The sequence below is a fragment of the Cheilinus undulatus genome, linkage group 5 (genome assembly GCF_018320785.1).
Source record: "Cheilinus undulatus linkage group 5, ASM1832078v1, whole genome shotgun sequence".
NCBI lineage: Eukaryota > Metazoa > Chordata > Actinopteri > Labriformes > Labridae > Cheilinus > Cheilinus undulatus.
The window spans coordinates 17924747-17938665 of NC_054869.1; the positions used below are offsets into that span (position 1 = coordinate 17924747).

The 13919-nt window shown below is 39.4% G+C and overlaps 1 protein-coding gene across 1 annotated transcript in view; it reads left to right on the forward strand.

Annotated features, from left to right (window-relative positions):
• The first annotated feature begins 603 nt into the window (after window positions 1-603).
• adgrv1 (adhesion G protein-coupled receptor V1) overlaps window positions 604-13919 on the forward strand; it is a 141870-nt gene continuing 128554 nt past the window's right edge. The window contains exons 1-10 of the mRNA XM_041787698.1: window positions 604-789; window positions 1488-1637; window positions 4734-4829; window positions 6415-6519; window positions 8824-8937; window positions 9154-9384; window positions 9489-9826; window positions 10635-10905; window positions 12087-12413; window positions 12987-13163. Coding sequence (XP_041643632.1) covers window positions 604-789; window positions 1488-1637; window positions 4734-4829; window positions 6415-6519; window positions 8824-8937; window positions 9154-9384; window positions 9489-9826; window positions 10635-10905; window positions 12087-12413; window positions 12987-13163 — 1995 coding nt within the window. The remainder of the gene's footprint in view (window positions 790-1487; window positions 1638-4733; window positions 4830-6414; window positions 6520-8823; window positions 8938-9153; window positions 9385-9488; window positions 9827-10634; window positions 10906-12086; window positions 12414-12986; window positions 13164-13919) is intronic.

The window sequence follows — 13919 nt, forward strand, 5'->3', positions numbered from 1 at the left end:
GATGAAGTGTTTTCTTGCCTGTAATCCGGCCATTGATTTCAGTGGAAAAGTGGAGCAAAATCACTCCATGAGAGCTTTGCCACCATCAGTATTTGATTCAGCGGACATGCACTTCTGCGAGGAGGTATGCGAGAAGAGGGGCAGAGCTACGGAGTTCAAACATGGAGCAGAACAGGAAGGGAGGGGAAGTAGAGTTGATTCTACACAGCTCTCATCAAATGTTACATACTCGAGCTTTAAGCACCTAAATCCTAAAGGTGAGGGTTAGGGTAAGGGGGAGGGGGATGGTACTAAAAACAATAACAGAGCACAAACATAGGAAAACCCAACGAGGGTTAGGGTGAGGCACAAGAGCCTAGAGGTTAAGGTTAGGGTAAGGAGGAGGGGGGTGAAGTTGAGAATAACACACCACAAACTAAGGAAAACCCAACAAGGATTAGGGTCAGACACCCTATATTCATTTTTGGCTTGTAATATAAGTAGTTTTTAAAAATCCTTCTCATAAAAAGAATCCACTTGCCTCTGCTTTATTTACATTAATGCATGTTTTTGTCTCCTGCACCTCTTTTAATGTTTTGTGTCTATGCCTCCCTTTTTGTAGGAATGCTCCCTGTCCTCCTGCTGGCTGGGTTGATTCTGGCTCTGTCAATCCCTGGCACTACGTCTGAGTCAGCCACGCTGCGGTTCCTGGGGCAGACGGACTTTGTTGTCAACGAGAGCAGCACAGCTGTAGTCCGTCTGGTTGTGGAGAGAGTGGGAGACCCGGTCAATGTGACGGCTTTGGTTCTGGTAGGACATGGGACAACTTCATCATTAATGACTCATTGTGTATCCATTACCATAAGCCTGTCATGCTATCCTGTCTGTGTCCAGTCACTTAACTTCCTTCTGAACTGTGAAGGACTGAGAGTAGAGGAGTTTTCTTATTTGTAGAAGCCAGTGTGTCTACAGAAACAGGCTTTGTAACTGACTGGCTTTATTTCCTCCACATGGGGGCTGGTGTCAGCTGCTCACAGTGGGTGTTTGGTAAGACGAGCTGGCCAAACAGTGGAGTATGACTGGGTTTTTTTTTCTTAGCTTCTTGATATCTTTACCATATTTCTTGTCACACTAACTATAAAAACGAGGCAAATGCTGTATCATAGCAGGCTGGGAAATTATGAGCATAGACAGAAGATCATTGAAAATCAAGCCAGAGCAGATAAAGACACAAGTATTAAGGGAAGAGAGAGACAGTTTCTGCTCTCTGTCAGTGAAAAGAGCTAAAAAAAGATAAAAACATCAGGCCCTGGGGCTTGCCATAGGCTCAGTTGTCTTATCATGTCCCTGCATCATTTCATCTTTGATCTGTGTTATCACACTGCTTCCTTCTTCTTTGCACCTTTTCCTTTTTTTTATCTCTGTTTTACACTTAAATACACAAGTCTCAAACAGACAAGAAGCATGCAAATGTTTGTGATTTAATGCTGTTTGCTTGTTTCAATCAGCTAGAAGGAGTTGATACCGGGGACTTCGAAGCCGTTAATGCTGCAGCTTTCCTGCTGTCCACTGAATCCAGTAAGACCATCTTCATAGCTGTGAAAGATGATGACTTGCCAGAGGCTGATGAGACATTTACCTTTAACCTTACACTGCAGGTAAATGTCTGTTTTTGTCTTTAATTGTATGCCTAGTTATAGATGTCTGTGTTTTAAGTGACGTGTGAAATTTTCAGGTTTGATGAGGACTTTTCCTCCCCCTTTCTATTTAGCCTCCCTTTTCTGAGCTCCAAGCGTCTTCTACACAGAGTCCCAGTGTTCAAAATCTGCCTCTGACTGTCGTAACCCACACAATCTAGGCAATAGAGAGTGGGGGCGGCGGCAGCAGTAAGCCTGTGTGGCTCTAGACTGCAGGGTCTTTGATGTGTCTGCTCTTTAGGACTTTTCCAGGACTGGCCTGGGTGAGGCCAAATGTTGTGTGCGTCTGTGAGGTTCCCCGCTAAAAGACACCTTTGTGAAAAGAAAATAACTTTGACAGCCAAAGCGTCACCACACAGTAGATTAAAGTGAATCTCTCATTCACCATCCCCATTGACTTTGATGGGCATGTCGGTTCTGTGGAGTTCACCCCTGTATATGATGAGTGCTTGCTATTGCCCCTGATGCACAGTTCTAGATCAAAGCAGTATATTACAATGGATAAATTGATTCACAACCAAGTGCATTAAAAGCTTGTCATGCATTATGAAACCTCTTTACAAAATGTCGAACTTACTATAACTCTATTCTTGTCCGGATACATAAAGAATAAGGGAGACCAAAAACTTTAAACTTTTTTTTACTGAGACACATATAGAGTTTAAAACTTCAATGATTTTTTATGGAAATTAATTGCCAAACGTTGTCAAAGGATTGACATCACAGCCTTAAATGCCTCCCACCCAGTGACCATCTCCATGGTTTCATGTCGCCTTTAGCTGTCAAGTTTGATTGATGAGTTTGGGGGTCTTTTCTATCCGGTATTCTGTCTTAACCCTCACTTAAAGACCTAAGAAAAAGGGTCATTGTGATCATCCACTGTGTACATTTACAAAACAGCAACAACTATGTCCAGCTGCAACAAGAGGGACTTTTTCCCACTTTTTTTTCAATTTACTGCTGCGATTTTGTGACACCTGGTGAAATCCAGAAGCAAAACCCTGTATTTAGCCTGCCACTAAAGTGAAAGACCAGGTGAGGCCCACTTATCCCTTCTGTTTACACTACAGTGGAGACAAAGCTTCGGCCAAATGCTTCCCTATCAGCTTACTGATGGACTGTCTGGAGGATCAGTCTGCACTAGAATAGGTGTCACAGATCAATCACATATACAAGGGGTTGGCCAATATTGTTTTTTTGGGACTGATACAGATTATTAGTTGGTCATGAAAGGGATAACCAATATTTTATACCAACATGCCTTTATGGCAAAAAAATCTTTCAGTGAAAGTTCTGAAATTGAATTGCTAATGATAAATAAGTACAACAGTAATAAAGGTAAGTTTTTAATTCTGAGGACTTTGCACTTTTTACAGTTCATGTATGTCTAAACCAATAATGTTAGTGCCCCCAACTCTGGTAAAAGCAGCAAAACCACAGTGTAAAAATGTTCAAATGCAAGTTTAAGTCAAAATCTTTAATAAATAAGTGAAATTGTGTCAAACAAAATATACTGAATGTGATAAGAAGGAGCTTTTTAAGAGGAGTATAATCTTAATTATAATCGAACATGAATGTATTAGTAGACTTTCATTTTGATAATCTGAATCAGCCAGGTAACTGTAAACTAAGCCAACTAAGTCATCTAAATCACTATTTTTGTATAAAGCAGTATTTTACACTCTTAAATATGCCAAATATCTGCGCTGATAATGGGCCAGACCAAGTATTGGTTAACCCCTAATATGTATGATATAAAGGTTGATTAAGGAGCATTTATTACAACACAGTTTTATTTCTTAAATCATTTGAAAAACGTGTGGTTACTGTATTGGAAATGAGTTAGACAGGGTGGGACTTGTTAATAAGAAATATTAAATGTTGACAAGAGCTGGTGCAGCCCATCAGACCTAGATGTCAACAGAGGGTGGGAAAAATAGGTTTTAGCATAAATTAAAGGAATTAGGCTTTAAGTAGTGCTGCAAAGGCTGGTGTTTGCAGCTACTTAAAAGTTATAAACATGCTGTTCCTGCTTGAGAACTTTAAAATTTCTAGTTATTCTAAGTCATATATTGATGTTTTCTTTCTGTGTGCATGAATCCCTTCATACTTTTGTAGTAGGGCCCATGATTGTGTGAGTATGTGTCTGGGCAGCTTCCTGACTCGACCAGTGGCTTGGCTTTGCGAATTCGTGTGGATTCTGTGTCTGTGAAATGACCGCTACAAGAGCTCAGCAATGGAAAAAAAAAGCTCTGTTACCGCTGGGAAAAGCCCTGTTTGAATAGAGGGATAAATACAACAAGGCTTTTTGCTTTTTATGTCTTCTTTGCTTGTGCTCACCTTAATATGCACATACATTCATTCAGTGTTTAGTGTGGGGCTTTCAATTGGACTGTGCAAAATGGAAAACATTACAAAACTGTTTTCAGGGAGAATCTTGTGTTTCTGTTTATTATCGATGTCAAGACTGTAGAAGTTGATCCCTTGTTTTTGGATGTTTTGGAGGAAGCTTGTGCACATGAGTAAAGACCTGGTGGTTCTCAGCACAGTTGTTCCATGAGATGCTTGCGAAAACATTGGTAAGCTCACTAATGGAAACCTTGGAGAGTTTACCCAAATAACAAGGCTGTGGTCTCTCTCTTTAATAGGGTTCAGAAAAAGGGAAACCCTCCTCGCAGCTCATCACCGGCCATGGTTCTTTTGTAAGGTTAGAAAACTCACAGTGTAAGCCTTGTAAAGTCACTGTGCTATGTTAAGCAAGCTGAGATTTAAAGGTTTGTCTTTGGTCTTAGTGCCGAATCACAGAGCACAGCACAAGTCCTGAAGAGGTATCACACTGTGCGCTAACCTGACAAATCAACCAGGCTGAGACCAGAACTTCCTGTCTTTGTGCCTTCTCATCAGGGCCTCTCAGTGGGAGCAAAGACATGAAGTGAAAACAGTGGATAAGGCTGATGTTCTGGTTTTTCTCTACAGCACTACAGAAAATGTTTCCATGTACTACATGATGTATATAATTAACCTAGTTATATTTAATTCCATTGTTTCTGCTTTCAGAGCTCCTCTAATGGCGTGACGCTGGGAACACCAAACAAGGCCACAATCACCATCCTGTCCAATGACAATGCCTTTGGAATTATTGCCTTTAACTCTGTAAGATACCTCTGTCATCCGCATAAAACTTGTCTTGCACCATAATCATGCCCGTGATAATCCTCTAATGTTAATAAGTTTGAGAAAGTAATGGTGATTGTGTTATTTGATCCTGATGCTGCTGAAAGCTGTTCAGTTCAGCTGTGGGAGGAGTGACCTCCTAGGGGTTGTGGGTTTCCAGGGGCATTTTAAACCACAACACTTATCAGCAGGAATGTATAGCATTTCCATGGTAGCTCTGTGGAATATCAGGAACTGTTTGCTCTAGCAGGCCCAGACAGTTTCTTATGCTGGATAATGATTTGACTTGCAAAGAATCAATAAATGCCTCCTGGCCCTAGGAAATGTGTTTGAAGTTACAGACTTGAATTATTTTCTGTGTATTGTACTTTGGTTTGCAATGAAACTCAATTGTTGAATGAATTAACCTAAGGGAAAACAGTTTCCAAATCTCAATGCCACAGTTAGGACCTGATCACGTAGTTGAACTGAGAGTCATATGAGTTAATGAAAAAATAAATGAAAGAGTGAAAAATAGGTAACAGTAGATGTTGATTTTTAGTTTTTCCACAATTTTCTGTTTCTTCAGAGTTTTTCTCTCAGTTTTTCTACAACCTGTATTTAATAGTGTTGATTCACCACTGACCCTTCTGGAACCCACTCCTCCAAAATTATACCCTTAATGTTGAAAAAACAATCAACATGGCCTTGAATTTGGACTTGCTTTGTCATGATTTCTTCATCCTCGGTGACGATGTTGTTTTCCAATGCACTGACTGCTGTTTTATCTCAGGATTTTATTGGAAGATCCAAGTTTCAACACATGTAATCACTTCTTCTGAAATATTTGGGACTCCTTCAATATTTTCCAACTTTGATCAGGAGTCAGAAGTTTTGGGGCAACTTTGGCACACACTTTTGTCATGTTCTAATTTTCATGCAAAAATTGCTGAACCATCTCTTTATCAATGGAAACCATTTCAGTTATCATTCTTTTATTGTGTCATCGATAATTTCAAACATTTTTTTCAATTTGTTGAATGTCTTCAGAAGTTTTTGATATGAATGGGCGCTAGAGGGTTCATCGTCTTAGACATCATCTCTGCCTCACAAAATCTTTTGTGCCATTCAAACACACGTTCACTTGACATGCAGTGTTCCCCATACACCTCATTTAATGTACCAAAAGATTCAGCTGCTGTTTTGTTCAATTTTACAACATTTTTCAAGTTAATGCTTTGCTCAACTTTTAAGCTAATCATGTTCCTACACTTTTGCCAAAACATGCGCACTTCAGTCAGTAGCTAGCAGTGAAATAAAGCAGTGTGTGGCTGTTAAGGAAATACAGTCACTGATTGGAAATATAAAAACTGGGATTTTCACTTGATATTAAGGGATTAAAGATATTCAGATCAGTCCCTGTTTTGGATAGATTATATCTCGAACAGTCACCATTTGATTCTGTTTAATTGCTAGAATTTAATTAATTACGATTGAAAACAAGATACTGTACTGCACTGATTAAATGCTTATCATGCTCTGTTTGTGTTTATTTTTTTTTCTATCTCCCCCTTTTGTATCTCAGACTGAAGAGATTGTGGTCGACGAGCCAAGAGGAAGGAACCATTATGTGCCTTTCACCTTGATTAGAGAAAAGGGAACATACGGGACTGTGACTGTGAACTATGAGGTGAGAGGGCATTTCTCTGTACATCAGTGTTATTTTTGACAGCTATTTTTTATTTTAGTCCTAGTTTCAGTCTGAAGATTAAAATGTTGATTAGTTTTTTTTCACATCATAGTCATTTCTTCCCTTTACAGTTTTAGTCCAGTTTTAGTTAGGACTAAAACACTTTTTAGTCCATTTTTATTTCATAAAAGGTTCTGAACAACAAAACAATTACTCTCTGTCTAAATCTGGCACAAAATCATACTTGTGTGTTCTATGCACCAGGCAGAAGTTCCAAAAATATGTGGTGTTTTGATGGATTTACCCACAGCGAAGGAATGTCATGGAATTTGAATGTCCAACAAAAACTAAATTACATTCTAGTCTTATTTTAGTCTCTATGATGAAAACTTAACTTAGTCTTTGTCAGAGTTTTTGTTATTAAAGATCTATTTTAGCTTGTCTTAGTCTTGTCTGCCTCATGGAAAAAAGGTTGTCAACTAATATTTCTGGTGGTAGTTTTAGTTGAGAAAATAAACACTGTTGTAAGTAGAATATTCAAACTCCACTCACTCTGCTTAATGAATTTGTGGATTTTGACATAGACTGACATTGACTTAGAAAGAAAGACCTGGATTAAGTGGGCATGCAGAAGCAAAAACATAACTGAGGCCTTGTTTACATTTTGCATTAATACTCTCTAATTTGGGCATGAAAGAGTTTTTCAAATTAACATTTGTATTGGTTTTCAATTGATATAAAATGAAACGAAGCTGGAGAGTTATTTCTGTCAATAATCTCGAGCCCAACGATTCATACCTGACATGCATCTTAATCAATCACATGACTCACATCCTCCTAAATTAGTGGTCTATTTAAGTTGCAAGATTTCCGGACTCTTCCTCTGCTCTGCAATTGTCTGCTGTCCTGGATAAGCACTGTGCTCTCATTTAAACCCACCTCCACCCCAGCATCCATCTGTTGGCCCTGACTGGGGTGTTAAGCAGTTATCTTATCACTCCTCGAATTCTGTATGAAAAAATGTGCGAGTAGTGATTAAGTCAGAGCCTGACGGCAAACATGTTGTGTTGCCATAATTAATTCTTAAACAACTACAACGTGAGATTATTGGCCGAAATGCATACATACAGAAACCTCCCCAAGTACCCATCCCTGTTTGTCACCACATAAACATAAACCATGGAAATGCTAAATTAGAATTTTAAAAAGGAAGAATCCAACCATAGTCCAATGAAATTAAAATAATAATGATTTGGAAAATTATAATAGAAATGACTGTAATCATAATGATAAAAAATCGATAAAAATAACATGATAGCATAAAACATTTTTCTTTGTCAGAACAAAAAAACAAACATAAAAGGCACCTCATTTCAGGATATGGCCAGCATGATGAGTCTCCACAAATGTTAAATAGTTGCCCCATTTTCTACGGTACACTTCTAACCTTTCAAACTGCCTATAGGACATCCAAATGCTGCCACTCTAACTTTTGTCAAGTTTGTCACATCCATTTAAAATGAGGTCATCACCTAATACAAATACAGGGACTTAAAGGGATTTGAATCCTTGTAATCTTACTAATATGATTATGTAATCTGTCCCAAAACTTTGTCACGGGACCATAAAACATGCAACAAGTGGCCTTCCTCAGATTTGCATTTCCAGCCGTCTAGTGTGTCTTTTAACCCAAGCTTAAACAATTAAAAGGGACTCCAATAAAAAGTGCTACTGAAGGACACAGTGATGTATTATTCAGCAAATAATCTTGTGGGGTACTCATTAGATTGAGATGACAGCTCAGCTCAAGACAACAGTTACAAAGGAGTTATGATGTGTTGTTTGCAAACAAGATGGTTCGAGAGCTGGCTATTATGGTGTTTCAGAGGTGGTTTCCTTTTTTCCATTTTGTTGTTCCTTTAAAGCTATAAAAATGCTAAATGATGCCAAATGAAGTGCTGTTTGGAAACCAAAGACTGGCTCTTCATTCCTGAGCTGAGAAAAAGGATCACTCCAAGCGAGGCTGGACATACATATACAAAGCTATGCATTTTGTTTACTATTGGAATACAGTAGATCATGTCAGTTGATGGTATGATCTTTAATTGACCAACTACATTGAGGCATTCTAGACCATCTATGTATGCAGCCTGAACTCGCTTATATCAAACCATTTTCAGTACACAATGACGAACACCCAAACGAAGCATTAAGGATTACCGCTTGATATCAGAACACCCAAAGCAGATATAAATCCCTGCTTAGGCACTGTCTGAACTCCTCTATGTCACTCCACTTGTTCAGATTTCAGGTGGACCGAACCCTGCCTTTGAAGACCTCAGCCCAGACAGAGGAAACATCACCATACCTGTTGGACAGTCTGTGGCCCAGTTTATTATCCTCATACAGGATGACCAGGTACCAAACAGTTTCCTCATTTTAAGCTTAGCCACTTGTCATCACATTTATTGGTTAGCTTCTGTTGTCCCTTCATCAGTCCATGATGTTTTGAAATTTTGACTCTGAAAAGTTGAAAAAGAAAATCAACTATAAAGTCTGAAAGGAACAATCTGGATTTTATTTTTGAGTGCATAAATGCACAACTGTATGTAAATATGTTTCTTTGTTAATCAGGTCCCAGAGGATGATGAGGTGTTTACAGTAAGACTAACGGGTGTAGCAGGGGGAGCTCTCCTCAAGCCCAATGCTAGCAGTGTCCAGCTGAGAATCCGGCGAAATGACAGCCCGCTGCGGTTCTCCCACTCCATTCTGGCAGTGCAAGAGTCAGCTGGAGTCATTGCCCTTAATGTGACCCGTGGTCGACTGACTGAGGACGGGCCACTCGTTGGCTCTGTCAATACTGAGGTTACTTTAACAATTTTGTTGTTTTTAAATTTGTGAGTATTAAAGAATAAAACATACTGTAAATCCTTTTTGATGTTTTTTATATTGAACTTTACTCTGTTCAGGTCTCTGTGGATTACATAGTGGTAAGCAGTGACGGACTGGGCAGTGCCACACCAGCTGTGGATTTCCTCGACCTGCAACCAGTCAGAACAGTGACATTCCCTCCGTTCGTCTATAAGACCAGCTTGCTGTTCAACATCAGAGATGATGACGTGCCTGAAATTGCAGAATCCTTCCACGTGGTCTTCCTAGAGGAGACCATAAAGGGAGATGCTGTGCTAGTTTCACCCAGTGCTGTGCTAGTAACCATCGAACCCAATGACAAGCCTCATGGTGTCCTGTCCATCAGCAGCAGTGCTGTCATACAGCCAATCACCATCAATGAAGACCTAACACAGAGGTAGATAACTTAAAAATGTAAAACTCTCCTGACTTTTTTTCTCTTTTAAGCTGTCATGTTTGCTATATTTACAGTCACTTTATAGGTAAAACTTAGCACAAAAAGAAAGGAAATTTTTGTTTGGTAGATTATTTCTTTGTTTTAACAATGCTTCTTCGCAATAAATCTTATACCCTCGGAAAGCCTGTTTATTTCCATTTTATATGGTGCCACATTTGTAAGGTGGATTGAATGTCTGAAAGTCTGAAGAAACAAGACAAATTGGCAATTTACCAATTTATTCATTTAACAAACAGGAGCCTCAGTAGCGTGGGGAAGAACAGTACACCACCAAACAGCCTGGCACCCCCTCATGCTGGTCACTAGCCTGGTCACACACTGCTGTAGTGTGGGATGGCATCCCATTCTTCAACCAGCATTTGTTGCAAGTCAACCTATGTGGTTGGGTTGGTCACCCTGGCACGAACAGCACGCCCAAGCTGATCCCACAAGTATTCAATAGGTTTGAGGTCAGCAACAGCAAAATAAGCTGACATTGGCGGAGAGGATTTGGGAAATTCTTTATGGGCGCAACCCACATACTCAGCTCTGCTGCTCATCCCACAATTGCATGTTCCTTACAAATGTGGCACCATTTAAAATGGAAATAAACAGGCTTTCCAGTGGTATAAGATTTGCTGCCAAGAATCATTGTTACAACAAAGAAATAATCTACCCAACACGAATTTAATTACTTTTTCTGCTGAGTTTAATATGTATCTTATTGTCTTGTAAACCACCAGCTGCTCTCCTCTGCTCTTACCCCTAGATTTGAAGGCATCATTATTGTAAGAAATGGGGGCAGCTATGGTTCTGTGTCTGCCAACTGGTCCATCAGTAGAAACTCCACTGACCTCTCCCCAGTGTCAGATGATTTGAATCCTGCTGAGGGATCAGTGAGATTTGCTGCCGGTCAGGTGACAGCTGTGATTCCAATAAACATAGTGGCAGATGATCTACCTGAAGAAGCAGAGGCTTTCACTCTCAAGCTGCTACCAGATACTGTGACTGGAAATGCAGAGGTGGATGAGCCAATGGAGGTCAGTATTGAGAAATTCTCTGAAAACAGTAATCTTATATTTATCCTTTCCATGTTGGGGAAACTTGTCAGTGAGAAAAAACAGAGCTGCCCTTGTTAGGGAACATTTACTCCAGATGTTATGCATGTGTTATGCATGTGTAAGTGTTTTTGTTTGACCTACTGTAAGGTACAGTGGCAAACTTGGCACAATCTACAAATGTCGACCCCTCAGCGTGTCACTTTGCTCTGTGGGTGTTCCCTTAATGTGCCGGAATCAAAACAAAGCGGAAACAGCAGGCCCACTCTGCGTGTGGCGTGTCTGTTGTGTGTTTTTTTTAGAAAGCCTGGATGAAGTGGTGACAGTTTTTTATAGCTTCAATCTTTGTCCAAACCTCTCTTGGCCATGTGTGAAAGAAGTGGGCAGATCTAAGGGCTTGTTTATGTTGAAGGCATAAGAAGAGACACATGCAAACTCTGCTTTGGTCACATACAAACACACATGCACTCCAGAAAGCCACCTCAGCTTGTGAAGTTTCAGGGTGTGTTTGCCATCTGTGCAGGCAGAGTTGGCTCGACCAAAATTCCTTGAAGAATTACTTAATGACTTTAACAGAAGGGGAGGTTTATCAGTGTTAATAGTCATTAATGTTGCAAATGATAAATTAGACATATCACTGAGCTGCAAATCAGTGATTATGAACATGCCACATGATGTGTCTGACAAGTGTAAGTTTAGAGGAAATAAATGTGGCTTGTGAAAACTACTCTAACAGATTTAGCACAGTTAATTAAAGAGGATGACTCTCTAAAGTTAGCTCAAGGCTCTCTTTTACTACTTTCAGCCTCACTTGTTCTCCTCCCTTCCTCTGTTCCTCACCTCTCCTTTCTTATTATCTTCACCCAAAATGCAGTCTTTGTAACACAAAAACAGGAATCACAACACAATTCTCCAAAACAAGGCCTTTGAATTAAACTTGCAATATTGATTGTGAGGCATCTTTTGAAGCAATAAAAGTAACAAGGTTATAATTTAATCTGGTACTTTCTCCCCTTCTCTGTTGAATTTTTGTTTCTTTTAATATAAAGAGAATGGCTTTTATAATTTCCTCAGTTTGTAGACGAAACCTCTTCCCTTTTCTTCTGCTAATCTTTGAATTCTTTTCATCCCCATCTTCCCCTCTTTCTCCTCTTTGTCTTTAGGTGGTGTTCTACATTCAGGACAGTGATGATGTCTATGGGCTTTTTCGCTTCGACCCAGAAAGAGAGCAAAGCATCCAGAGCCAACCAGAGGGTCGTTTCCTGTCACTACATTTCCTGCGAGATGGTGGTACACTGGGAGATGTGACCATGACTTTCACAGCCCTCTATATTCCGACAGGCCCAGTAGACCCAACACGGGCCCGCGACCAGGTTCTGAATGTTAGCAGATCCGTCAATGTGGTGTTTTCCCATGAGCAGACGGTACACGTCGTACTGCCAATCAGGAATGATGCCTTTCTGCAGAACGGCGCTCATTTCTTGATACAGGTAAAAAAGATTAAGTAGCTACTAAAGTAACCAATTGGGAGAATAACGCAGATTTAGACTTTTTTTACTTAACCTAAAAAAATAAACAAAATTGGGTCAAAATTATCCTTGTGAGTCTAAAAAAGTGCTCTTTCTATTAGCGTTTGCACGTAATGCCAAGTCAGTGGAATCCAAAGTTTAAGTGCCTAATTTGCATGTGTGACTAGATTGACACAACCTCTCAAGTCTGGCATCCATCTATGGGATTTGCCCAAGTATTCAAACTAACAACATCACCCAGCTCTTAAGTCGATAGAAAAGTGCAAGAAAAGCCTTTTACTTTCTGTATAAGCATAATCAAACCACACATCTTTAGATAGACCCTTTGACTATACATGCACATTCATTCAAGGATTAAAAGGGGCAACGACAGTCGTTTCAGCAAATCTTCAAAAGAAATGAATGGATGGTGATGATAGAGTTAAATCTTTGATGTATCAAATAAATAATGTTCTTTTTTAGCATTTCAAAGCTTTATTTGTAAAACAATAACGCTATTATTCTAAACATGTCTTGTTATTCTATTTTTCTCAGTTGAATACACTGGAGTTGGCTGACATCAAACCTCCTATTCCATCAAACAGCCCAAGGTTTGGGGCCCCCCTAAATCTGACTCTTACTGTCACCCCTGACATTGCAAACGGGGAAATCGGATTTACAAGTAACATTACAGTGGTGGTTTATGAACCTGAAGACGACAATACCAGCACAGTAAGACCTTTGTTTTTAGTATTAGGATCAGTTTTGTGATGCTCCAGTATACCGTAGACAGCATACAACCAAAATCTATAACTTGTGTGATAATGTGCTTTGGCATATTTAAATGCGAGATTGCTGTTGATAGATAAACTAGTTTAAAAGTTCTTCCTACACACCAAAATCATCAGCGTGGGTTTTTCTCAGTGTTGAATCTAGCCCTTTTTCTTTGTAATTCTAACTGATTCAGAGTTAAATTTATATTTTTAACTCTCTTATAGTGTTAATTTTTTAACACTCATGGTGTATTTTGACAAATAATAGTGTACTTTTAACACAGCATTGTGTAATTCCTTGTCACTTTCTGTGTTAATTTTGAGGATTTACAGTTTGTCTTATTGACACGCTATAATGTACTTTTCATGTTTAATCAAAATTGCCACCTTCAGTTGAACATGTGGCAAACTAGGGTGTCATCTGGCACAGCTGATGCAATGTTAAGCTTAGTAATGCCCTTGGTTAAAAATCTGTATACCAGTCTTATCTTTAGCTCATCTCCAGCAACAGGTTGGACATCACTTACTCAGTGGGTATCTTCATCCATGGTGCAAAAATGTCTAATATCAAAAACAACAATAATCCACCAGAAACATAAGCAAAGAAACAGCAGTAGTGATCACTGTTTACCAGTCAACATCTAAATACATTTAACTGCATTTGAACACATACCCACATGCTTCCTAGATTTGAAATGGCAATGGGCAGAGTTTT